The sequence below is a fragment of the Rana temporaria genome, chromosome 8, assembly GCF_905171775.1.
Source record: "Rana temporaria chromosome 8, aRanTem1.1, whole genome shotgun sequence".
NCBI classification, from domain to species: Eukaryota; Metazoa; Chordata; class Amphibia; order Anura; family Ranidae; genus Rana; species Rana temporaria.
The window spans coordinates 9919418-9946761 of NC_053496.1; the positions used below are offsets into that span (position 1 = coordinate 9919418).

Below are 27344 nucleotides of genomic sequence, written 5' to 3' on the forward strand. Positions count from 1 at the left end.
CCTTCCTTCCTTCCTTCCTTCCTTCCTTCCTTCCTTCCTCCCCTCCTTACTCCTTTTTGTCTCTTCCTTCCTTCCTTCCTTCCTTCCTTCCTCATTTTGTCCCTCCCTCTTCCTCCCTCCCCCTCCTTTGTTCGTCCCTCTTCCTTCCTTCCTTCCTTCCTTCCTTCCTTCCTTCCTCCACTCCTTCCTCCTTTTGTCCCTCCCTCCCTCTTCCCTCTTCCTCCCTTCTTCCTCCTTTTTATCTCTTCCTTCTTCCTCCTTTTGTCTCTCCCTTCTTCCTTCCTCCTTTTGTCCCTCCCTTTTCCTCCTTCCTCCCTCCTTTTCTCTCCCTCCCTCCTTCCCTCCCTCTTCCTCCCTCTTCCTCCCTCTTCCTCCTTTGTTTGTTCGTCCCTCCCTCTTGCTCCCTCTTCCTCCCCCTTCCTTCCTTCCTTCCTTCCTCCTTCCTCCTTTTGTCCCTCCCTCTTCCTTCTTCCTCCCTCCTTTTGTCCCTCCCTCTTCCTTCTTCCTCCTTCCTTTTGTCCCTCCCTCCCTCTTCCTCCTTCCTTCCTCCTTTTGTCCCTTCCTCTTCCTCCTTCTTGTCCCTTCCTCCTTCCTTACTCCTTTTGTTCCTCCTTCCCTCTTCCTCCTTCCCTCCCTCTCCCTCCTTCCCTCCCTCTTCCTCCTTCCCTCCCTCTTCCTCCTTCCCTCCCTCTTCCTCCTTCCCTCCCTCTTCCTCCTTCCCTCCCTCTTCCTCCTTCCCTCCCTCTTCCTCCTTCCTCTTCCTCCCTCCCTCTTTCTTAATTGTTCGTCCCCCCCCCCTCCTCTTTCTCCTGTGTTCGTCTCTTCCTCCCCTTTTGTTTGTCCCTCCCTATTACTCTTCTCTCTCCCCATACTTTTTTTTATTTATCTTTAAACTGCAGGAAATCCAAGTATTGGCCTGTCATCATTTTATGAGCATTTGAAGGTTCATGGAGTCATTGCTCTGATGCATTATTGTTGCTGTAAATGGCAGCATGGACCTATAGCACAAGCGGTAGTAAGTGCCCTTTTCTGGTTGTGGTTACCAAGCGTATACTTCACACTTTAAACGCTAAAAACTGATTTCTCCTAGTTTTCCTTCATCTTCTGTTACAGCACAGCAGCTCCCGTATAAGATCCAAGGCTATATCCTAATCGTACATAGGACATTTATTATACCTTGAAGGGCGCTTTAACCAAGCCCTGAAAATTCACTGTAGTAGAATTTGGATTATTAATATCTCCTGAAGGTCCCATATTCACCAGCTTCATACACCGCGCCCGAGGCTTTCTCAGCATTTCTGCAGCCTGGCGTTCTCAGGCGCGGCGTACAAAACGGCGAATCTGGAGCCAATGTTATCTCTAGCAGAGCCGAGTGTCGCTATTCATCGACGCCTGTCAGTGGAATCCACTCCATGCACCTGGATGCATCATGCTGGCTTTTCACTTTTTATTCTAATTCTATTTATGTGGCTGTTTTTTCTTGTTAAAAATAAATGTTTCTGGCTGTATGTATATACAGTATATGAATTTCAAAAGGAATCTGTGAAGGTAATGTTTGACTGTAAACTGGGGAAAAAAGAGTATTCGCATGGAGGGAATTACACTGTATTTGTGTTTTTTTTTTTCTCTGCAAAAGTGGAGCTTCATTTTAAAGCAAACAAAATTCAACATTTTCAGACTGATATGTAAGAAAAAAAAAAATGTAAAGACCGATGTAAAGCCACCCCTGTTGCTGTATACTGTGTTATGAATAAAATGGGATCTATAAATGGAGGGGGGGGTAATTGAAAGGTCCTCCTCCTCCATTCATGGATCCCGTCTCATTCATAGATGCTGTAGTACAACGTCTTTGAATGGAGCAGAGGGGTGGAAAGGGAGGGCATAGTTGGGCACTCTTGTTCAGAACCTGTGACCCCCCCCCCCTTTCCTCCCTTCCTTCCTTCCTCCTTCGTTCTTTCTCTCATCACCTTCCAGGATGGCACCCGAGAGATGATGGCTCCTCCCCACAGGAAACACAATCACTTAACAATTTAAAAGTCCCCACCCTTCCCCTTGATCCTCAGTATTGATTGTGTTTCTCCCGAACACATCGTCACGTTTGTTTTGTTTGAAAACCTAGAGACCGGAAAGGTCGAAGGTACCTCTGTTGAGACAGGTTCTAGAGAGGCCGGGGAGGGCTGAACTAACCTGTAGGCCTTCGGGTCTAACTCACAGGTCGCCCCAGGCGTGCACCAGCGCTCTGAGCTGCGGGGAGGCTTGCCATCGCTAGGGTGCAGAAGAAACGCCGGCATTTGAAGAGCTCTCTCTTCCTGGGTACTGCTTCCTACTTTTGGAAACATTGCGCTCCAAGCCTCTCTGAGTGAAGGTGGGCTTTTGCCTCACAGCGCAACCCGGGAGGGACGCCGGAGAGAAGCGTGGCGGTGGAAGGGTCGGCTTGCGGATAGCCTTTACAAGAGGTACCGACAGCCGGGGACCCAGCCAAACCTCTTCATGGACAGGAGGAGATGAAGGCAAATGTGACTGCAGGCAGATCCAGGTCGGGGCGCAGTGAGTACATTCCCCCTTGGAAAGGGAGGAGGAAAGGGAGTGAGAGTCCTGGTCTTCAGGGTCTGAGTCTCTGGGGCCAGCCAGCCAGCCAGCACAGGACTGGTTTTTACTTCTCACCCTTTCACCTCCCCAGTACAAACCTGCAGTCCTGGGGGAGGACAAAGTAATATTATGCATATATGTATATCTCTTGTCTTCAAAAACCCCCCAGCGGATCCCAGGAGACCCCAAATAAACAGTCTCCTACCGCTACAGGGCATAGCTCCTCTAAAAATATGTGGGTAGATAAACTCCCACTCAAAGCCCTGTTTTTCTAAGAATGCATTAATAACTTAGCAGAGAAAGGAAAAACTTTCCATGAAGCCGCCAGGCAGTCCATAACTTAAGGTCTGACATAAAGGAGCTTATCCCTAGAGAAGACATATCCTCCCAAGAATGCCTCGTCCGAACGGAACCTAGTGCCCTTCCCCCGCCCTCACAGTCATTCCCTCTAGTCCAGGTAGAGGAAGCTTAAGGAGGACAGGGAGGATATGGTAAGCCAAGCTAAACATGAGCCCTTCACCCTAGAGGGTCTGGTTGGACTCCTGCAGGCAAATACAGGCCTCTGAGGAGATTATAAAATCCCTAGAAAAATCTCATAAAAGGGGGCTGAGCAAGGCTCAATCCAGTTAGGGCCAGCCTGCCATGAATCTGACAGGCAGATCACAAGGGTGCAGTTAGGTTTTTTAGCCAAAAAACTGACCTCCTAAACTCTTAGGATAGGCCCAACAGGGGGCATACTAGTGGGTATATTACCCTTGTGGGGGTTGTTTATTGGTTACAACATCTCCCAAGTTCCAACCGATCACTTCCTCCTTACACTGCTGGTATATCTGTTAGTGTGTTAGGCCCCATTCACACCTAGGCATTTTTACGCCTGAAGCGCACTGCTCACAAACGCCAGAGGGGAGAATTAACATTATTCCCTATGGTGACTGTTCACACCTGAGCGCCTGTCGCGCGAAGCTCAAACAAGTCCCAGACCTTTTTTTGTCGCGCGTATCGTGTGGTTTGGGCGTATTTGAGCGTTTTTTTTCCCCATAGAAAGTAATGGGAAATGCGCGAATTGAGCGTATCGCGCGACAACGGGCGTTTGCTACGGGCGTTTCGTCGCTTTAATAAATAGAACTTGTCGCCCATGCAGAAGATTAAAAAAATCTACCAACATAGCAACAAGTGATGAAAAGATGATCATTTTTCCTATTGGCTAAAATAAAAAACACCGAAGTACAAAAACGTCGCACGACGCTGTATGCAAATACGCGCGACAAAACGCCAGAAAAAAACGCCCAAAAAAAACGCCCGAACGAATGAATGCAGCCTTAGAGTTAATCTAAACCTCTTGTGGCTCAGGCAACAAACCATTTAGGTGGTGTGAGAAGCATAAAGCCTAGGTTCACACTGCTGCGAATTCAAAATCGCGGTAAAATGCGCGATTTTACTGCGATTTCGCGGCCGCGATTTGCCGCGATTTCGGCTGCAATTTAATGTAAATCGCGGCCCGAAATCGCAAAAAGTAGTACAGGAACTACTTTTTAAAATCGTAGATGCGGCGTCGCACTGATTAGGACAGTGCCATTGCCGACAATTGCCGCCGATTTGAGATGTCAAATCGCATCTCAAATCGTTCCAAATCGTACCCAGTGTGAACCAGGGCAAAATGCTAGCCTGCAACCCTTAATTGGGAGTTTCTCTGGTGCAAACCCCTGTGTAAGGCTGGGTTCACACTACTACACTACTTTCATCCTACTTTGCTCTGTGTTCAATGTTTCCCTATGAGAGCGTCTTGTAGCGTCCTACACAAGTCGGTCCAACTTTGAAAATGCTCCCTGTACTACTTTTGGTCCTACATTGATCCTACTTCAGGCCCATTGAATATCATTGAAGTCGGACCAAAGTAGTATCCTGTTCATGAAAGTAGGATGGATGTAGGACCAATGTAGGATCAGTGTAGGACCAATGTAGCAGAGCAAAGTAGGATGAAAGTAGTGTAGTAGTGTGAACCCAGCCTTAAAGCTATGAAAATCAGCCATACAGGTGTCTGATTGCCTCCAGCCTGAGACTATGGTCACCTCTTCATGAGAGACCTAATTGATTTCTGAGTCTGTGCTCGTTAAGACCTTAAAGGCTTGGACTAGCTCCCACCTGTGTGTGGACCAGCTACACCTACTCAGACCTTTGCAATAGCAGCTACCACTATTGTGGTATAGTCACACACTTCGGATTTCCAGTATTTGGAACTACCATGTTCCTTCACTGGGATGAAGGATCAATATCTGAAACTCAGGTTATGCTAGGATAGAGCGTTGGTCTGTCCGCACATCAGAAATGCACAACATGGGTTTATCTTGGGTCATTTCTGAGATATATGTGTGTGTGATAATAAATAAATATATATATATATATATATATGTGTGTGTGTGTGTGTGTGTGTGTGTGTGTGTGTGTGTGTGTGTGTGTGTGTATATATATGTAGACTGATGATCAAGGGATATCCTATGACTCACCAGAAATGCCTAAAATTGATTAGATAACGGTACTCTGTTCCTTATCAAACGCATAACACTGAATGGTGGTGACGCCTCTATTGTATATTCGCACACTATTGTTATTCAGAAACATACCACATTGAGTTACTGTCGGTGTAATTTCTGTCGGATACAGGAATGTATATTATTGCTTATCAGAGAAGCATGACATTGATTTGTCGGTGACACCTCTATTATATAACCGCACACTATGGTTATTCAGAAACATACCACACTGAGTTACTGTTGGTAAAAATTTCTGGAGGTTACATGTTGGTACACTATTACTTATCAGAAACGCATGACGCTGAGTTACTGATGGCGACACTGCTGCTGGTTATATGACTATACAATTTTGCTGATCAGAAACGCATAGCATTGTATTATTGTTAAGGATATTTATAAATTCAGATATGCACTGCTTTAAGGGTCCTTTTTTTGCTAGTGACATTTCTGTTGATTAGATGACCCGACAAGGTTGCATTAAGTAACACATTGGGTTGCCGACAACATGCTGTTGGTCATATAAACTTTCCAAGTTTTTTTCTAATCAAAATAATGCACAACTGGTATTGTGGGTTCATGACGGTATACTGTTACTATCCAGAAACGCACAGCATTGAGTTTTCTTGCTAGTGGCGTTTCTATCAGGTATATGACTGTGGGTGTTGGAATACACAATGTTACTGTCGGTAACATTTCGGTCCCTTGTCCTATACCCTATTGTTTATCTGAAGTATACTAATACCACTCTCTGCTAGTTATGACTGCAGGGAGTATAACACCAGCAATACACGGTTGAGGCCGCATATGTCCTTTTGGTCAAACTGGCCATGCGACTGCTTTTTTCTATGATCATCAGAGATATACTATAGGTGCTAGTATTATTTTCTGTTGATTGGAAGACCGTACTGCGGTCAGAGTCAGGAATAGACAACACTATAGTGGTTCTTGTCCTCCTGTCCTGAATCTATTACCTTGGGTCGCTGCACAGAAATAAAATACAGCAGTAGAAGGTGTCTGTGTCCTCTGCGTTCTTTATTACTCCGAAAAAACACCATATTGGCTAGTGGCCTCTCTGTTGAATGTAGGACCTATAAACCTATTAAGCATCAGAAGCTCACACTTGGAGCTTCTGTCCTTTCTCTGGGCTTAGGTTATATGGTATCTTACTACATATGAGAAATACACACCTAAGGTTGGTTGTGTCTTCTCTATCCTACAGGTGTCTGTATATCAGAAAACACAGCAGTGGAGGCTGGGGGTGTCTATCTGTTTTTCCATATTAAGTCTGAGCTTGCTGTCCTTCGGAAATACAAGATCTAGGACCTGTATATCTGGGACATTTTGGTCACTTTATTTCAGACCTTATTTTCCATTCACATGGAAGGAACAGGATTTCTGATTGCGGGCCTTTACTTCTAGGCATGCCAGAGACATTCCCTAGACCTGAACCCAGTAGGGTTATAGGACACTGGAAGGAGGTCATAAAATCACCTAGCAGGAGGTGCGCATGCGCGAGCGGCGGTGATGGACGCCTGATCCGTTCGCTCCGCTCCAGGCTCAGACAGCGGCGCCCCTAGCTCGGTCCACGGCCGTCGTAGCTCGTCGCGAACGGTACGAGCGGACTCCTCGGGCTAGCGGGCACATTTTGGTGCCATCGGCGGACGAAAAGGAGGAGGATTTGGGCAGTTATGAGAGGTGAGGAGCCGTGAGGTAAATCCAAGATGGCCGCCACGCAGCAGTCTAAAGCCCTCACACACAGCCTGACTGAAAGAGGGACACACAGGCCGGTGCAGCCCTTCATCTCCCCCCAGCAGTTTTCCCCAGAGGCAGTGGGAAGTTCCCCTCAGAAGAGCTCTTTATCCCAGGAAGCCTTCAACCTGTCAAAAATGCCAGAGGGGGCTGAATCACTTCCCTTACTAATGGGGGCTAATATACTACTAACACAAAATTCCCTCAGCCATGACACGCAGCTACAGGGCTCTGCAGTATCAATGGATGACTTATTCCTCAAATTCTCTATGCTTCTGGAGAGAGGATTGTCTCAAACTGCTGCTAAAATAACAGGGGACCTAAAGGCAGACTTCCATTCCCTAGGTTCCAGAATTGAAGCTATTGAAAGCAAAATGGAGGAGACAGTGGCTGCTACTTCACAGAACTACAGCCAAATACAAACACTACAAGACCAATTGGACATTGCAATGTCTCGTATAGATGACCTCGAGAACAGATCGAGAAGATCGAATATAAGAATCCGCGGGCTCCCTGAGACCATTCTAAATGTGCCAGAGGCAGTGCAGGACCTTATTAAATATCTCATCCCTTCTGTTGCTCCCCATCATTTGGAGCTGGATAGAGCTCATAGAGCCCTGGGACCTCCCAGGAAAGACGGTTTCCCTAGGGATATCATTGCCAAACCCCATCATTATTTCATAAAGGAGGAGGTCATGAGGCAAGCAAGATCTAATCAGAACATAATGTGCCAGGGACATCAGGTACAACTTTTCACCGATCTTTCTCCATCCACCATCCAGAGATGTCGATCCTTGAAACCTCTACTCATAGCTCTAACCCAGAAAGTGATCAAATATAAATGGGCCTTCCCATTCGCAGTCAAGTTTGAATTTAAAGGCAAGCCCTACGCTTTTTCCAATCTGTCAGAAGGAGAGGCCTTACTCCTACGCCTGAAGATCATTGCACAAGAAGCAGATATGGACACTTCCAACACTGGACAGGGATCTAATAAACGAGCCATTCCTACTAGCCCTCCATCTCCATTATGGGTGAAGAACAAAAATAAGAAGGCTAAGGATGATGGAGCAACCTGAAGTAGTGCCTCACCTGCTTGAATAGCAGGTCTTTGTTCAACGTCAAGCTGAGCCTTGGCTGAGCTGAATATTCTGACTTGACTTGTCTAACTCTATTTCCTCCATTGTGGGGTGTTTTTCTCCTTCCCAATTTTTTTTTTTTTTTTTTTTTTTATTTCTCCTAGTCTCTACTGTAATGTAGTTTCCGGATTCAAGTGTGATATATATGCTCCCAGATATGCTAGAATTGTTATCTATATCATATGTATCCCCCCTGATTACTAAGTTCCGGCCTTTTAACTAAAGCTAAACCCTTTGGGTTTTAGGGAGGTTGCATATATCCCTTTTTTTTACTACCGGAATATTACGGGGTTTCTTATTTTTTTCTCCCGCAGTTGGTAAGACTTGCTCGTATTGTTATGGGGGTGAAACGAAGTTTTGTTGCTGGGTTTCCCCGGTGGCCGGGGCGGGTTCCCCCTGTAACCCTTTTTGGGGGGGGTCCGCGGCGGAGGTCGGGGATTTTTCGCTCTTACACCCCTGTGCAGGATTTATTGTGTGTCGTGCACCGATTCAATTAATCTTCTTTGATCATATTTTTCTCATGGGCGCCCGGTCTGGGCCTGGCTCCTATGCGCCTCCTTCCAGCCTTCGGACGCCTTATGGTCTCCGAGGGATGGACGGCTTTCCCTGGTTTAGGGAGAGCTATTTACGAATTCATTGTCATGAGTGACTGGGGCTTCTCCTCCCTAGCGCTCCTTTTCCTTACTTCAGGAGACCTTTCTGGTTCTGTTCTTTTCTGTCTACCCCACCCTCTTCCCTTGATCCCCATGTATCTTTTTGCTTGTCTAACATGTATCATGCTTTCTGGTCCCTCAGTTATCCGACTCATCTCGGGGGGTTCAGACCTCATGACGGTACCTGCGATTGGGGCCAGTACCTTCCCGGACCCGACACTGCAGCAGGTGAGTGTGGGGTGCTCGTGCTGGGGCGCCACCTCTGAACTCCATGGCTAACTCCTTAGATTCTAAGCTCCGCATCGCATCCCACAATGTCCAAGGTTTAAACTCCCCGATTAAACGAAGGAAGGTATTGGATCACTATAAAGCTCTCCATTTTGATGTAATTATGTTACAGGAGACTCACTTTCCTATCCGATACAGCCCTACTTTTCTTCATCAGCATTTTCCCCAATTTTATTTAGCCAGTGCAGAAAACAAAACAAAAGGGGTTGCTATTCTATTCTCCAAAAAATGTGCATTCGTTAAGATTTCCGACATCTCTGACCCGGATGGGAGGTTTTTATTAATAAAAGGCACAATAGGGGATCAATTATTTTCATTTGTATCCTATTACGCACCTAACAGGGGGCAAGCAAAATTTTTTAAAATTATGTTAGAAGCCCTATCCCCTAATTTAGAAGGCACTATTGTATTTGGCGGGGATTCCAACATGGCCTTGGACCAAGGACTGGACAAAACTAAACCTCCTGGGTCCAGACTGATACGCCCAACGAGAGAAAGTCTTAAAATAGCCAGGCTTCTGCATGGCTTTGGCCTAGCGGACGCCTGGAGAGAACTCAACCCCTCTAAGAGAGACTACACCCACTTCTCCCACCCACAACTTACCTATGCTCGCATTGACCACATTCTTACACCTTCCACCATTTTGCCGGCAGTCTTGTCGGCATCCATACGGGACTCCGCTCTATCAGACCACTCCATAGTTTTTATCTCACTTAAGCTAGGCATCAGGGAAGGATCGCGTACGTTGTGGAGATTGAATGAGTCACTACTTTCTGAGCCGGCCAGAGTCAAGGAGATAGGTGCAGCCCTATTGGATTACTTTAAGCTCAACGACACTGGGGAAGTCTCCGAAGAAACACTCTGGGCGGCCCACAAAGCCTTTATCAGGGGTAAGCTTATCCAGATCTCATCGCGTGTTGGAAAGGTTAGCAGACATAGATAAATTAGAAAAGGAATATACTTCTCTTAAGGAACTGCATAAAAAGAATCCGACTGGGGTCCCGACTACCCTGCGTGATAATGCCAGACTGGCGCTGAACCTAGCCCTGACGACCCGTGCAGAAAAATCACTTAGATGGGGCGCACACAAATTCTTTACCAAAGCCGATAGAATCGGCACCATGCTAGCATCTAAACTCTCCCCCAAAACCAAACTGTTATCCATGCCTAAAATCAAAATAGGGGGGGATCCTCCCACGACCAATCCCTCCAAAACTCTAGAGGCTTTTCACAGCTTCTATTCAAGCCTCTATGACTCTCATACACCGCCCTCGACGGACCTACATTCACAATTTTTTGATGGTCTCCCCATCCCTTCTCTCTCGAGGGATCACAGGGACATAATGGATTCCCCAATTACAGAAGATGAGGTAAGGTAGGCGATCAAGGGTCTCCGCAAGGGGTCAGCTCCAGGACCGGACGGTCTTTCCATTCCTTATTATAAATCCTTTGTGGATATACTCACACCGCATATGGTCAAATTCTTTAACTCCAAAACCATGGGCAACCCTTTTGATCCCCAGATTAACACGGCTTTCATCACAGTTATACCCAAACCTGACAAAAACCCAGAAGATGTCCAAAATTACCGTCCAATTTCCCTTAACAACGACCTTAAGGTCCTAACTAAAATACTAGCCAACAGACTGGCGGGGTTTATTGGACAATATGTACACAGGAACCAAGTGGGGTTTATACCGGGCAGACAAGGCCCAGACCAAATTAGACGTGCAATAGATTTAATATCGATCCTACAAACCAATTGGACGGGAGGGACCCCCCAGAAGGGCTTTTTATTGTCATTGGACCTCCAGAAGGCCTTTGATTCTGTTTCCTGGCCCTACATTTTCAGCGTTCTTGAACGCTGGGGATTTGGGACCGGGTTTCTGGGTATTATCAGAGCCCTGTATGCACACCCTAGGGCGCTAGTTCGGATTAATGGTCATTACTCCAAACCAATAGAAATTAAGAGAGGCACTAGACAAGGCTGTCCTCTGTCGCCTTTATTGTTTGCTATTGCAATAGAATCTCTTGCTATTGCCATACGACAGAATCCCAATATTTTAGGAGTCAAATGTGGGGAACAGACCCATAAATGTGCCCTCTTTGCGGACGACATACTATTGTTCTTGACCTCTCCCATCTCCTCCCTCCCCAACCTATGTCGTACCCTGGACGACTTTTCTAAAATCTCGGGTCTCTCGGTCAACTACTCCAAATCGCAAGCACTTAATATATCCCTAAGTCCCCAAGAAGTTCAGGGCCTCCAACAGTCCTTCAAATTCACCTGGAGTGAGTCAAATATCAAATACCTTGGCGTCACCTTAGCAGCCAAGACCGAGGCTCTCTATAACCTTAATTATCCCCCCATATACAAAAAACTAGAATCTGACCTGCTTACTTGGTCTAAATTTAACCTATCCTGGATAGGTAGGATCAACTCGATCATAATGACCCTGTTCCCTAAACTCCTATATTTCTTTCGCTCCCTCCCTATCCCAATCAGAAGGAATCACTTAAAGTCCTTTCAAAGTAAACTGCTTAAGTTCGTATGGGGCTCATCGGGGTATCGTATACCTCAGGACACACTCTTTCGACACAAACGCAAAGGAGGGCTTGGACTTCCCGATCTTCACAGTTACTACCTCTCAGCTAGATTAGCACAGCTCTCATCTATATATGACAAACACAATATACCAGATTGGGTCAGCATAGAGGAACAGGCGGTTCCCGCTACACCTATGGACTGCCTTCTTTGGATCCCTAGCAAATCTCGCCCAGCTATCTTATCCCCAGTGTTGTCCCAATCCTTTGTCCTATGGGATCGCCTTAGACAAAACACCAGCCTTACCTCCTCTATCTGTCCTTTAGCCCATATTTTTAATAACCCTGATTTCCCTCCCGGATTACGACCTGAGGAATTTAGGTGGTGGATAGATAAGGGGCTGTATCGAATAGGACAGTATTTTACCTCCAGTGGTCCTATCTCCCTATCTTTCTGTATTCACACCCTGAAACTTCCTGAATCGGAGAAGGCCCGCTTTCAGCAGATTTCACAATTCCTGCATGCCATCTGGAAATCTAAGCCTTTACCCCCTAACTTTACCTCATATGAGATCTGGTGCGGTCAAGCCATGGAGCGGAGAGGTGGTATTTCGGCAATCTATGCGACCCTCACTCACCCATCAACCAAAACATCCTATATGGAGGCTTGGAAGGCTGACTTTCAAATGAACATTAGCCAAGAATCTTGGCATAAAGCATTCTTTAGATCATTTCAAGGTATCCAGGGAACGTCCTTGATTGAGGCAAGTGTTAAAGTCATTACTAGATGGTATCTCACACCCTCCAGATTAGCGGCCATGTATCCAGGGGGAGACCCAAATTGTTTCAGGGGTTGTCAGCTGAGAGGCACTATGGCCCATATATGGTGGGAGTGTCCTAGGATCCGCTCCTTCTGGCGAATCATCTTCAACATGATCTTCAAAGTGACAGGGAGCCGGATTCCTAGGACGCCAGAAGTGGCTCTCCTGAATGCCCATATCCCTCTCCTGGCCAAACCTACTCAAAAATTACTGCACTTTATTCTGCTTGGGGCCAAAATTGCCATTGCAAAATCCTGGAAACAACCCAAGCCGTTGGTTTCGGTAGCCAAACAAAAAATTTCATGGGTCATGACCCAAGAAAAGTTATCCAGCATACTGGATGACTCTTCTGAGAGGTTTCATGAAACTTGGGGCCCTTGGGCTGACTATATTGGTGTTCCTCTGGCACCCGCTCATGTCAAAACTTGACTGCCGTCTAGATATAGGTTAGACATCTTAGCTCCCCACCCTTCCCTGCCCTCTATCCCTCTTCTCCTCTCTATTTCCTAACCTCTTTCCTTTATGTTGCTATCCCTTTGGTACAGGATCCTCTTGATTTATTACCCAAGCAATCTTTACAGGGTTACGGTCGATGGTATTGACACTTTAATATCTTGTTAGACTCATTTATTTGTGACATGTTTTGTGGGGGGAAGTACATGGTAGACCCTTCCTATCCCACTGCACTCCCCCCGCCCACATTAGTGAGAGTGGTGGGGGGGGGGATGGCGAGGTGCGGGGGTCGGGGACCCTTCCCTTAGCACAGCAGGTTCCCAAGTGGGGTGCTGAGGGTCTGGACTCCGAGTTGCCCTCGAATCCGAGCCAAAGTTTACTTGGATTGACCTTATTAGGTCCTGAGGGTAGCAACTATTTCAACTTTATTTAGCCTACCGGGCAATCAATATTTCCTCTGTTTTTTCCCCCAGGAATTATTTTACTTTGTTGTATTTACTGTTTCAAGATTTCTTAGCAGTCTGCTATTGCTATGTATTGCTCCTAGGGGCCATATCTATTTTTGAAAAGTATATATGATGACTGTAATCCTATATGAAATATTAATAAAAACGTATTGAAAGAAAATCACCTAGCAGGTTCTTTTTAGTAGGAAAGGGGTTACGCTGTTAGGGGCTGTTTGCCTAAAAAATTCAGCATCAGGATTTTTTCTGACTGGTTCTCCCGATCCGATCCGAGCTTTATAGCTCAGTGTATGTCCTTCATGTCACCCCCTCGGACGTACTGGATATGAATAACCAATATTCATCTTTTACTCCTACTATGGCATTGGTCCCTTGTGGTAGGGATCTGCTTAACTTAACACTCCTTGGTGCGTGGAGTGGATCATGACCTCAAACACTGGATTTTTACAGAAGACTGTATTCTGTTGGCGTGTGGCACTCATGGGTTTACCCTGAGATTATAGGGTAAAATGTATCTGCATATTATACGCGGGGGGGCGGTGAAAAGTTTTCTTTCCCCGACACCTTTGTTCTTTTCTGTTATATACCAATGAATGCAGTGGTTACTCGCAATTTTGTAACAGGCTTCTTTTCTGCGTAGTTTAATGATCGGGTTATAAGGAGCCTAGGGTATATAGAACAATCTCACATCTGATATGTCAGTATTCAGATGGGAAGGAACCCAGAAATGGGGAATGACCAGGATGGGACCTGCTTGTCAACCGGCTTGCAGAGCAGCTGTTTTGTCTGGTCTAGCAGTGTACGTTGGAGACAGGAGTTTGTCCATGCGTATTGGCGGACGCACGAACGAGCCACACCAAGGCATCCTGTGGTCCGGACACTGACCAATAAGTGTCCTCGCTATAAAGTCACATGCATTCCAATGAATGGAGGTGGACAGGTGGACTGAAGGGAGTGCAGGAGCACACCAAACGCCCTGCTTGGTCACATACCTGTCCAGTCATTTGAGTGAAGGGAATAGACTTCCCTTAATCTAGTATCCTTGAGTGGGTTTATTTCCTTGTTTCACCAGGACTATGGCAAACAAAAAAGGGGGACCCACAAGGATTGTACGTCAGGAGACCCTGTTTCTTTCTAAACCATTCTCCTGTACAGACTAGTGGCTTAAAACCACATGTTTTTTTTTCTTGGTTGATCAAAGTAGGTCTTTGTTTCACAGAACAAATCTCTGACTAAACTTTGGATGGTCTTATGCAGCTTTGCAGACACTATCAACCACGATGGCTAGAATATTGGCGCAGCCAACCTTTCTATCCTAAAGAATACTCAAGCTCTCAGAATTTTTTTCTTAAAGAGCACGTGCCACCTAGACTCTGCATCCAAAGAGGAGACAAGAGCATAGGTGGAGCAGACCTGCAGGTCATTTTCATGATCCAGCTAGGATACCCTCATCACACACTAGGAAGTGGAAGTGGTGAAATAAAATCAGATTCTGACATTTAGCAGAAAGACCTTGCAGGCAAGGGTCCCACCCTAAAGTAGGCCTGTTGGTTACTCGTTTATCCTCTCGGGTGTCCCCAGCTGGTTCCCGAGTAGAGGGGGGGGGGTCCCCAGCTGGTTCCAGAGTAGAGGGGGGGGGTCCCCAGCTGGTTCCAGAGTAGAAGGGGGGGGGGGAGGTCCCCAGCTGGTCCCAGAGTAGAAGGGGGGGGAGGTCTCCAGCTGGTCCCAGAGTAGAAGGGGGGGGGAGGTCCCCAGCTGGTTCCAGAGTAGAAGGGGGGGAGGTCCCCAGCTGGTTCCAGAGTAGAAGGGGGAGGTCCCCAGCTGGTTCCAGAGTAGAAGGGGGGGAGGCCCCCAGCTGGTTCCAGAGTAGAAGGGGGGGGGGTGGGTCCACAGACGGTTCCAGAGTAGAAGGGGGTACCTCAGCCGGTTCCAGTGTAGGAGGGGGGGGAGGGGGAGTTCCAGAGCCAGTTCCAGAGAGGGGGGTCCTAACCTGGCAGGTCTGGCATCTTATAACTTGTTGGGTGAGATGCAGCTCAGAGTCTGCCTTCTGCTCAGACATTTGTGTACACCGCATGAAAATCTGTCTTTGCTGAAAACGGCAGCATATAAGTCATGGAAGTGTGAGAGGACGGATCGCTGAATGGATCGCTGGTTCTGATTGTGCGATTGTTTGGAGAAATGTTGGATCTCCCGATATTGTCAGATATGATTCCATCTATTGAGATGAGAATTGTACGACTAAATGAAGCTGATATCTCTGCAATTTCCTCCTCATTCAGAAGCGTCTGAGATGATGGGACCCCTCGCTGAGATGTTTGTTATAATATAAAATGAATGTAATTATCGGGGTGAAGTGATCTGGCAGATGACGGCACAGCTCTCCTCCTCCCGGGATCTGCAGCTTTATTATTATTCTTATTGTTTTCTATGCAGCCTAATCGTTTAACTGGCTTAATAAATTCATTTTTTTCCCCACAGTAACTCCGGGAATAAACCTAATCAGTCAGCGGCCTGTTAATGTTCTCTAGAAAGTACCAGTTTAAAGTGAAGCCGTACTTTACATGTTAAATCCTCTGCCTTCTATAGGACTATATACTTGCCTTCTATTGTCTGCTGCTCTGCTTGTAGGAGCAAAAGGGAAATGTCTTATACTTGCAGGTATTGGCAGTGTGCTCCTTTGGGGGGGGTTCCAGTGTAGAAGGGGGTCCCCAGCCGCTTCGAGAGTAGTTTGGGGGGGGTTTCCAGAGAAAAACAGGGGTTCCAGAGTAGATGGGGGTCCGAGCAGTATGGGTCCCCAGGTGTTTCCAGAGTAGTATGGGTGGTTCCAGAGTAGAAGAGGGTCCGCAGCCAAATCCAGAGTAGTTTGAGGTGTTACAGAGTAGAAGGGGGTACCCAGCAGGTTCCAGAGTAGTTTGGGGGGGTTTCCAGAGAAAAACAGGGGTTCCAGCCTGTTCCAGAGTAGATGAGGTGGGGGTCCAGAGTAGTATGGGTCCCCAGACAGTTCTAGAGTAGAAGGGGGGGGGTCCCCAGCCGTTTCCTGAGTAGAAGGGGGTCCCCAGCCGGTTCCAGAATAGTTTTGGGGGGGGGGGTTCCAGAGAAAAACGGGTTCCAGCCGGTACCAGAGTAGATGGGGGTCCAGAGAAGTATGGGTCCCCAACCAGTTCCAGAGTAGAAGGGGGGGGGGTCCCTTGCCATTTCCAGAGTAGAAGGGGGGGTCCCCAGCCAGTTCCAGAGTAGAAGGGGGTCCCCAGCCGGTTCAAGAATAGTTTGGGGGGGTTTCCAGAGAAAAACAGGGGTTCCAGCCGGTTCCAGAGTAGATGGGAGTGGGGGTCCAGAGTAGTATGGCTGGTTCCAGAGTAGAAGGGGGAATGGGTCCCCAGCCGGTTTCAGAGTAGAAGGGGGAGGGGGGTCCCCAGCCGTTTCCAGAGTATTTTGGGTGGGTTTTTTGAGAGAAAAACAGGGGTTCCAGAGTAGTATGGGTCCCCAGCCGGTTCCAGAGTAGTTTTGATGGCAGAGCCAGTTCTGCCTACTTTCTGACTATACTTGCCTTCCATTGTCTCCCCTGCTGCTCTGCTTGCTTGTAGGGGCAAAGGTACATTTCCTATTAGAAAAATGTATTTAATAATTTGAATAGGAAAATGTAATCACGTTTTCAGTTTCTGGCCTGTATAACCTATACATACATATGCACAGTTGCCTGGCTTGTGTGCGATTCCTCTATAAAGACCTTTTTACTAGGCAGGTACATCTAGTGTAATCCATGAGAGGACCGGATGGGGTTGTTTGGGTTTATAGACTCTTCCGTCTGAGATATGTTGGCCCCAAGGTCTGTTCTGAGTCCATCTCCCTCTGTGGTATGTTGGCCCCGCTGTCCAATCAGAGTCCACCTCCCTATGATATGTTGGTTCTGGTGTCTGATCGGAGTCCACCTCCCTATGATATGTTGGTTCTGGTGTCTGATCGCAGTCCACCAGATACACCATCAGTCCTCTATTGTATGTGCTCAACTTTAGCCTGTAAACTCTTTACACAAGCACCACATAATACATTTTTATGTTTTCTTCACAGGCACGTCATACAGGTCAACATGGACAAATGCCGCAATCGACCTCGAAGACCTGACCAGGCCTTGTATGTGCCCAAAGCCAGGCGCAATATAGATGAGCCACCCAGCGGAGCAGACGCTGAACACCTACCTGCTCCTATTCCCGAATCTCCTATTGCCGAATCTCCAATCCAGAGGCGACCCAAGAACATCAAAGCTTACTCTGTTTCTCGGCTCCATGAACATGGGAAACGAAGGAGTGGTAAAAATGCTAAATCCCCCGATCCAAATACAAACCCTCAGCACAAAGAAGACAGGGAGCCGGTCTGCACCGGAACAGAGGGTGCTGGAAGGGATTCCTTGTGTGAGGGTGTTGGTAACCTAGTCCTCAATGAGGAAACTTTGTCATTGGGCTCAGTACAGAACTGTGTGCAGGAATCCCGCCTCGTTCCCTCTGCCGCAACCTCTTCATCAAAGGAAGAGGAACAGTTTGATGTCCATAGCAGGTCTTCCATTCGTCTAGGAGAGCAGCATGAAAATGCAACACAGAGGTCAGCAGAAAGAACATTGGAGCGAGACAGGATGATGATAAAAGCAGAAGATCAGGGAAGGTGTCAGTCTAGAGAGGCGTCTCCATCAGATGGGCGTATAGGGGATCCCAGGCAGTCCAAACCTATAGACTTACTATCAAGCACCCAAGACCAGGTGACAGGGGGCTCAGAGTTTACATGTCGGCAGGGAATGATGGATTTAACGACGAAGAACGTACTTCATAGCTGTGAACCCAAAACACACAATGTAGAAAACATGACTCAAAAAGCTGCTTTATTCCCTGGCACAGACTGCACAGAAGTCATTGCCACGAGTGACATTGTTAGGGATCCACCTGGACAGCTTGCAGTCTGCCTAGGCGATTCAGATAACACAGCTCATGTCACCCTCTATAAAAAGCCTGAAAGTATTGCTGGAGGAGAATTGGATTCCCCTCCTGCAATAGCAGAGAAGGTCTGGGAGCTTGCAGAGGAGGATAACTGTGCCGTACTGTGTGTTATTGAGCCCAGCATCAGAGCTGCAGAGGGGGATAACCATGCCGTACTTGGTGCTACTGAACACCGCATCAGAGCCGAAGAGGAGGATAACTGTGCCGTACTGGGTGCTATTGAGCCCAGCATCAGAGCTGCAGAGGAGGATAACCGTGATGTACTGGGTGCTATTGAGTCCAGCATCAGAGCTGAAGAGGAGGATAACTGTGCCGTACTGGGTGCTATTGAACCCAGCATCAGAGCTGCAGAGGAGGATAACTGTGATGTACTGGGTGCTATTGAGTCCAGCATCAGAGCTGAAGAGGAGGATAACTGTGCCGTACTGGGTGCTATTGAACCCAGCATCAGAGCTGCAGAGGAGGATAACTGTGATGTACTGGGTGCTATTGAGTCCAGCATCAGAGCTGAAGAGGAGGCTAATAGTGCCGTACTGGGTGCTATTGAACCCATCATCAGAGCTGCAGAGGAGGATAACCGTGATGTACTGGGTGCTATTGAGTCCAGCATCAGAGCTGAAGAGGAGGATAACTTGTCCGTACTGGGTGTTATTGAGCCCAGCATCAGAGCTGAAGAGAAGGATAACTGTGCCGTACTGGGTGTTATTGAGCCCAGCATCAGAGCTGAAGAGGAGGATAACCGTGATGTACTGGGTGCTATTGAACCCAGCATCAGAGCTGAAGAGGAGGATAACCGTGATGTACTGGGTGCTATTGAACCCAGCATCAGAGCTGCAGAGGAGGATAACCATGATGTACTGGGTGCTAAGGAGCCCAGCATCAGAGCTGAAGAGGAGGATAACTGTGCCGTACTGGGTGCTATTGAACCCAGCATCAGAGCTGCATATGAACACATCGCTGATTCTGAAGCATGTAGGTCTGAAAGCCATGCAGGTGGATTAGATGGCATTTATAAATGTGAATTGTCTGCACACAGTAATACGTTGCACATTGGAGTAGAGAATCTGAGTGAAGATGTTGGAGAGGGTGAGAATGGTGGTTTTCCCCATGTATCTATACAGCACATAACTGGAAACAGTGGAGAAATCTCGGATAATCCCTTGTTAGAGAAACCATTTATAGAGGGTCTATCAGCTATGGTCAATGCAGAACCAAATCTGTCTGCAGCCAATGCAGAGCAATTACCAGATGGGTCAAGCATGGAAGAAGGGCCTTCAAGGACTATGCCCTCTTTGGACAGTAAGCAAATCCCCCTGGCAGTGGTAGAACAGGTTTCCTCTCTGGAGACCATGGAACTGGTGGCAAGTTCTACAACCGTTGACCCTGCAGAATTATCAGCGCAGGTGACCTTCGAGGAGAGTGTGCCATCTGCCATTGAGGAAGATGGAAACGCGATAAGCGTGCAGAATGTGGAGTCAAGGCCTGATGGTTGTACAAACTCAAGGGAACTCTTCCAAAGTTCTTGTGGTCTGAAAGAAGACCCTTCAACTGGAACCGACTGTGAACTGGAGGGGAGTAAAGCTGCGCCAAAGGACGGCTCTATGGGAAGCCAAACTGCGATCGCTATGGAAACACCAGAGAAGGTGACTACTTCTGCCGCAGCCAACGAGGAGGAGGAGAGCTGGGACTCCCTTTTCAATGATGAAGGGGAAATTGTCGATCCTCAACTTGTGGAAGAGGTAATGCTTGAAGTTCAGCCTTGATTTTTGCAGCACTCTAGTCAGGATTAATGTTGGGATTTGCTAAAACAAAATTGCAAACAGTCAACTTTTCTTTAGATTTGGTGCCCCAGTATATCTGTATTGATTGCACAGCTGTTCATTGAGCACCTTTTTGAAAGCTCTGGCAAGATATATATATATATATATATACCATACAGTTTTGGCAAATCAAAAGCAATGTATGTATTCTGAACCTTCAAACAAAAAGGGGTGCAAATGCTTATCAACAGCACGTTATTGAAGGATAAACAGACTACATACTAGCAGAAGCAAATGTTGTAACAACGTTGTATGTAAACCAAGGAACCGAGCGGTCTTGCATACAATGCAACTCTTCTGGTTGAAAGTAGGGTTGTCCCGATACCACTTTTTTAGGACCGAGTACGAGTACCGATACTTTTTTTTCAAGTAGTCGCCGATACCGAATACCGATACTTTTTTAAAAATGTGTCCCCAAATGCAGCGATGTCCCCCCACAGATGCAGCCATGTATCCCCCCATCCAGCCAGCATCACCCCCCATGCAGCCAGCGTCACCCCCCATGCAGCCAGCGTCACCCCCCATGCAGCCAGCGTCACCCCCCATGCAGCCAGCGTCACCCCCCATGCAGCCAGCGTCACCCCCCATGCAGCCAGCGTCACCCCCCATGCAGCCAGCGTCACCCCCCATGCAGCCAGCGTCACCCCCCATGCAGCCAGCGTCACCCCCCATCCATCCAGCCAGCGTCACCCCCCATCCATCCAGCCAGCGTCACCCCCCATCCAGCCAGCGTCACCCCCCATCCAGCCATTGTCTCCCCCCATGCAGCAATGTATCCCCCCATCCAGCCATTGTCACCCCCCATCCAGCAATGTATTCCCCCAGCCATTGTCACCCCCCATGCAGCCATTGTCACCCCCCATCCAGCCAGCGTCACCCCCCATCCAGCAATGTATTCCCCCAGCCATTGTCACCCCCCATGCAGCCAGCGTCACCCCCCATGCAGCCAGCGTCACCCCCCATGCAGCCAGCGTCACCCCCCATGCAGCCAGCGTCACCCCCCATGCAGCCAGCGTCACCCCCCATGCATCCAGCCAGCGTCACCCCCCATCCAGCCAGCGTCACCCCCCATCCAGCCATTGTCTCCCCCCATGCAGCAATGTATCCCCCCATCCAGCCATTGTCACCCCCCATCCAGCAATGTATTCCCCCAGCCATTGTCACCCCCCATGCAGCCATTGTCACCCCCCATCCAGCCAGCGTCACCCCCCATCCAGCAATGTATTCCCCCAGCCATTGTCACCCCCCATGCAGCCAGCGTCACCCCCCATGCAGCCAGCGTCACCCCCCATGCAGCCAGCGTCACCCCCCATGCAGCCAGCGTCACCCCCCATCCAGCAATGTATTCCCCCAGCCATTGTCACCCCCCCATGCATCCATTGTCACCCCCCCATGCAGCCAGCGTCACCCCCCCATGCAGCCAGCGTCACCCCCCATGCAGCCAGCGTCACCCCCCATCCAGCCAGCGTCGCCCCCCATGCAGCCATTGTCACCCCCCATCCAGCAATGTATTCCCCCAGCCATTGTCACCCTCCATGCATCCATTGTCACCCCCCATGCAGCCAGCGTCACCCCCCATCCAGCAATGTATTCCCCCAGCCATTGTCACCCTCCATGCAGCCATTGTCACCCCCCCATGCAGCCATTGTCACCCCCCCATGCAGCCAGCGTCACCCCCCATGCAGCCATTGTCACCCCCCATGCAGCCAGCGTCACCCCCCATGCAGCCATTGTCACCCCCCATCCAGCAATGTATTCCCCCAGCCATTGTCACCCTCCATGCATCCATTGTCACCCCCCCATGCAGCCAGCGTCACCCCCCATGCAGCCAGCGTCACCCCCCATGCAGCCAGCGTCACCCCCCATGCAGCCAGCGTCACCCCCCATGCAGCCAGCGTCACCCCCCATGCAGCCAGCGTCACCCCCCATGCAGCCAGCGTCACCCCCCATGCAGCCAGCGTCACCCCCCATGCAGCCAGCGTCCCCCCCCATGCAGCCAGCGTCCCCCCCCCATCCAGCCAGCGTCCCCCCCCATCCAGCCAGCGTCCCCCCCCATCCAGCCAGCGTCCCCCCCCCATCCAGCCAGCGTCACCCCCCATCCAGCCAGCGTCACCCCCCATCCAGCCAGCGTCTCCCCCCATGCAGCCAGCGTCTCCCCCCATCCAGCCAGCGTCTCCCCCCATCCAGCCAGCGTCTCCCCCCATCCAGCCAGCGTCCCCCCCATCCAGCCAGCGTCACCCCCCCATCCAGCCAGCGTCACCCCCCATCCAGCCAGCGTCTCCCCCCATCCAGCCAGCGTCTCCCCCCATCCAGCCAGCGTCTCCCCCCATCCAGCCAGCGTCACCCCCCATCCAGCCAGCGTCACCCCCCATCCAGCCAGCGTCACCCCCCATCCAGCCAGCGTCCCCCCCATCCAGCCAGCGTCCCCCCATCCAGCCAGCGTCACCCCCCATCCAGCCAGCGTCTCCCCCCATCCAGCGTCTCCCCCCATCCAGCCATGTCACGCTTACCTGCATCCCCGCTGCCGCCGACTCTGTAATACGGGCGGGAACATTACAACTTTGAATCTCTGTTATGATTGGCGCCGCCCTTGCGTATAGACACTCCCCCTCGCTCGGGATTGGACAGTTCACCCGAGCGAGGGGGAGTGTCTATGCGTGGTGCGAATCATTACAGCTATTCAAAGCTGTAATGTTCCCGCCCGTATTACAGAGTCGGCGGCAGCGGGGATGAGGCGAATGGCGGCGGATTACGGCGTTTCGTGGCGGCGGGCGGCGTTCGGCGGCGGGCGGCGGCGGCGGTCGGCGGCAAGTATTCTATTTATGTATCGGGGCGGGGTATCGGCGTCTGAGTACCGCCGAAAAAACTCGGAATCGGTCCCGATACCGATACTAGTATCGGTATCGGGACAACCCTAGTTGAAAGCACATCATAATACCGGCTGACGTGTTTCGGGGGACATGCCCTCTTCTTCAGAGCGACACTGTATATACTTCAAAACTTGCATAGTTAGTCAGGTTGAAAAAAAAACACAAGTCCATTTAGTTCAACCATAAATATAGAACAGCGCCTCAACTACATAGATGGGGAAGAAGGGATACCCCTATGTGCCCAAAGTGTAAAGTCCAGCAGGGGGATTTCATACATCTGATTTGGAGATGCCCAAAGCTTCACAGGTTTTGGAAGGAAGTATCACAGTGTATCACTAGAGTGGCACAGGTACCAGTCCCATTGGACCCTTTAGTATACCTATTAAGGGCCATCGACTGACAGACTGTTGTATTTGGCAAGAAAACTCATTGCACGTTACTGGATGGCCCCGGGGGTCCCCACAGGGAAGCAATGGATTGCATATGTCAACTCCCTGTTGGGAAGAGAACACCTGCCTTATAAACGAAGGTAAGCAGAGGGTAAATTTGAGGAGATTTGGTATTCCTGGTTGAGAGATGTGAGTGTTGCACCACCAAAATTAGTGACGGACAGATTTTCTATGTAGAGTGCAGAGGAGGGGAGGGGGGGGGGGATATAAAAAAAAAAGATACAGACGTACATTGGAATATTATAGGAATATAAAAATGTGGAATAATGTGGTAAAAATGTATGTCAAATGAAATGTAATGGATGCCGAATAGGCACATCTATGTATGAAATAAGAAAATCAAAGAAGTGGATTAAAAAAAAAAAATATATATAAAATCGTACAATCCCATATACCCAATTCTATACCCACAGTTGATCCAGAGGAAGGCAAAAAAAAAAAGCAAAGCATGATCCAATTTGCTACAGCAGGGGAAAAAATCCCTTCCTGATTCCCTGAGAGGCCAACGGATTTTCCCCGGATCAATTTTACCTATAAATGTCAGTACCCAGTTATATTATGTACATTTAGGAACGTATCCAGGCCTTTCTTAAAGAGTATATGAGTTGTTGTTGTTTACACCTTTTTGAGAACGCTCTGTAGAGTGATCCTTGGTGTTCTTCTATTCTGACCCCACTCTCCTCTCCCATTCCCTTAGTGGGAGGGACTGGTCAGAGGTTATATATATGAAAAGATGGGGCGCTCAGACCAGTGTTGCTCTGAAGAAGGGCTACGTGTCCTCTGAAACACGTCATCAGGCATTATGATCTTTTGAACCAGAAGAGTTGTGGGAAACATCCAGTTTCATTTTTTTTTTTTTTTTTTTAAATGGTGGTCGACTCTCTTGTAAAAGCAATCCCAGCAGGTGGATTGCTTTTACATGCAGCAGGAGGGGACATACACCCGCAGGCAACCCAGCGCCGCGCTCTGCGGCTGCACTGGGATCTCCTGATCGACCAGCTAGTGATTTGTTTGGCTCTGGGCTTTGGTAACCCGGAAGTGATGACCTTCCATCGCTTCGGTTTAAATGGCTGTAAACGGTGGCATTTTTAAGACTCAAAAGCATTTCATCTCACCAATCTTGTGGGTTTTTTTTAATTATTTTTATTATTATTTTTATTATTATTATTTTTATTAATTTTATTATTATTATTATTATTATTATTTAATGATTTTAAGTGCGGAGGAGGGATTTTGGGTATTATAGACAGCATATCCCTCCATAAAGTGTACCTGTCGCATGGCTATTGCTGTTTGCGAACGTCGGATCATGGGCTGCAATTCTAGACCTCCTCTGTAAATATAATGGCTTTTAAAGCATTGCCTTTAAAGTGGTTGTAAACCCTTAAAAGTCCTTTTAAATGCATGTTTTTATTTAAAAAAAAAAACAAGACAAGGGCATAATGAGTTGCTATGCATAGCATACTAGCTCATTATGTATTGCCTTAGATCAAAGCCCCCGCCGCCATCCTCGACCTAACCCCCCCCCCCCCCTCCGCCCGCGGACATCTCCGCTTGCTTCCGGGCATCGTGGCTCTGGCGCTGTGACTGGCCGGAGCCGCGATGACGTCACTCGTCAAGGCACAGCTAACTGAAGCAGCGGCACAACGTGCCATTGCTTCAGTGCGCATGTGCCAATCACACATGCGCACACACGGGGGGATATCTCCTAAACTGTGCAGGTTTAGGAGATATCCAGGCTAGCTACAGGTATGTCTATATATTAAATATTAAAAATGTATATAATATATTAAAAATAAATTATATAATGTATATTAAAAATTTATATAATATATTTTAAAAATAAATTGTATAATATATTTTAAAAATAAATTTATATATATTTATTTTTTTTTTTTACCAAAAATTGGGTATTGTGTTTGTGCATTAAAAAAAATATGTTTTAATCACTTGCCTGCAATGCGTAAATATATGTTGTGGTTTGCAAGTTGTACACCGGATTATGGCTGAAGATACCGGACATCTCGGCACTGTTTTTTATGCTTTTTTCTTTTTTCCTTTTCTTTTTTTCTGCAAGCGGCCAGCTTTCTCATGAAACTGGTCTGAACGGCAGGAGGGGACGTGACCGCACACGGAACCCCCCCCCCCCCCCCCCCCCCCCCTATTCGTCACTGGTTCGCCCGAGAAACAGCTTGCTTGCTGCTTCCATAGTCAATCAAAAAAGTCAACGCTCTGATCGACTCTATGGCCTTCAAGGACCGGAGCGATGTCCTGACGTCCCTTCCGGTCCAGGCTGTGAGAATTTTTTTTTAAGGAACATTTTTTTTTTAAATCTAAAGAAATTTGGGGTCTTTTTGACCCCCAGATCTCTCCATAAAGAGAACCTGTCATTCTTATTTCTATTATCCAACTGATGTAAAAGGTTGGAAGCAGGGATTACAATCTGCCCACTCTGTGGGGTTCTCTTCCTCCTTCCTCCAGGAGCTCCAGCCCCCACCCCACCCCGGTCACTCAATGTTTCGCTTCCCAATCTAAAGTCGGAAATCCTCTATAAATTTATAGACACTTCACCTTTTCGTGGCAGACATGATTTTGCGTTGTTGTTGTTATTTCGGTGATAATTAAACTCATGTTTTCCCTGTGCGTTTCCTTTATGTTATAATCCTCTGTAACCAGTTTTAATTAGTTCAGGTTATTATTCTACATTGTGAAAATGTCATGAGTGTTTTTTTTTTTTTCCTTTCCTCTCTTAGCTGACAGCGAGGGGGGAGAGCCAGCAGAGCAGAGAGGAGTCTCCATATAACTATTATCACTATGAGCCCCAAGAAGAAGTCATGGATGATCCAGAACTGTCACATGTCATCGAGATCTATGACTTCCCCGCTGAGTTCAAGACGGAGGATTTACTCCGCGCGTTTGCTACTTACCAGTGAGTCTCGTCTCTTAATGCCGCGCCGCTCCTCGTCCTCATTAATTATGCAGAACCGAAGAATATTAAGTGTCTCTGTCAAATGGATATGATTTAAAATGGCTTATTTAAACATTATTGGGCTAATTTAATAGCGCTAAGAGACGCGAGGCACTCTGCTGAATCCTTTGGCAACAAGACTTCACTTATTACTGCAGAAAAAAAAAAAATTGAAAAGGGGAAAAAAAAATAAAAAATCTGCTTGCTTGGTGTCAAAACGGAACTGAGTTTAGTTCCACTTTAACCCCTTGAAGCTGACGGCCCCTTTAGAGGTTTTACATGCCGAGGGGGGGCGGGGCTTAAGGTCATGGGATTGGCTGTCACGGCAGTCGCATGATCGGAAAGTTCAGTGTAACTGTGCAGGGCGTGCGCTCTCGGGACACAGCGATGTTTGCGCTAATGCACACAAATATGTGGCCGCTCGGTGCAAAAGCATTTGCAGCCATATTTGCAGGCCCGGACTGGCCATAGGGCATACCAGGCATACGCGGCAGGCCGTATGTCACGCCCCCTCACTGTAACATGAAGAGGGGTCCAGAACTGTTAGGGAGGTGTCTGTGTAATGTAAAGGGGCCCAGAGGTGCAGGGTGCTGTGTAATGTAAAGGGGTCCAGAGGTGCAGGGTGCTGTGTAATGTAAAGGGGTCCAGAGGTGCAGGGTGCTGTGTAATGTAAAGGGGTGCAGGGTGCTGTGTAATGTAAAGGGGCCCAGAGGTGCAGGGTGCTGGAACCCCACATCCCAGCCTGCATATTTGCGTGCGGTTGGCGCCACGGAGTTAAAGGAGCCGGAGCTCGTTTGGCTGGGCTTCTCCTATGGGTCACAGGAGTGCAATTAGTTTTGCACTCCTGTGACCCATTTTCAGCAGAGAGTGGTCTGAAGTCCACTCTCTACTGACGTCACTGGAATCAGTCCAGGCGCCGCGTCATCACAACAAAGTCTGGATCCACCAGGTGCCTGGACTGATAGGCGTCTCAGCCTCTCAGCGAGCTGCCGAGAGCCTGAGACGGCCGCTCCCAGCCCCTCCA

General features: G+C 48.3%; 1 protein-coding gene across 2 annotated transcripts in view; it reads left to right on the forward strand.

The window, feature by feature from the left end:
- R3HCC1L (R3H domain and coiled-coil containing 1 like) overlaps positions 1-27344 on the forward strand; it is a 78255-nt gene that overhangs the window by 25051 nt on the left and 25860 nt on the right. For both annotated transcript variants that reach the window (XM_040361278.1, XM_040361277.1), the window contains exons 4-5: positions 17297-19952; positions 26106-26281. In XM_040361278.1, the coding sequence (XP_040217212.1) occupies positions 17316-19952; positions 26106-26281 (2813 nt within the window). In that variant the 5' untranslated portion in view covers positions 17297-17315. The remainder of the gene's footprint in view (positions 1-17296; positions 19953-26105; positions 26282-27344) is intronic.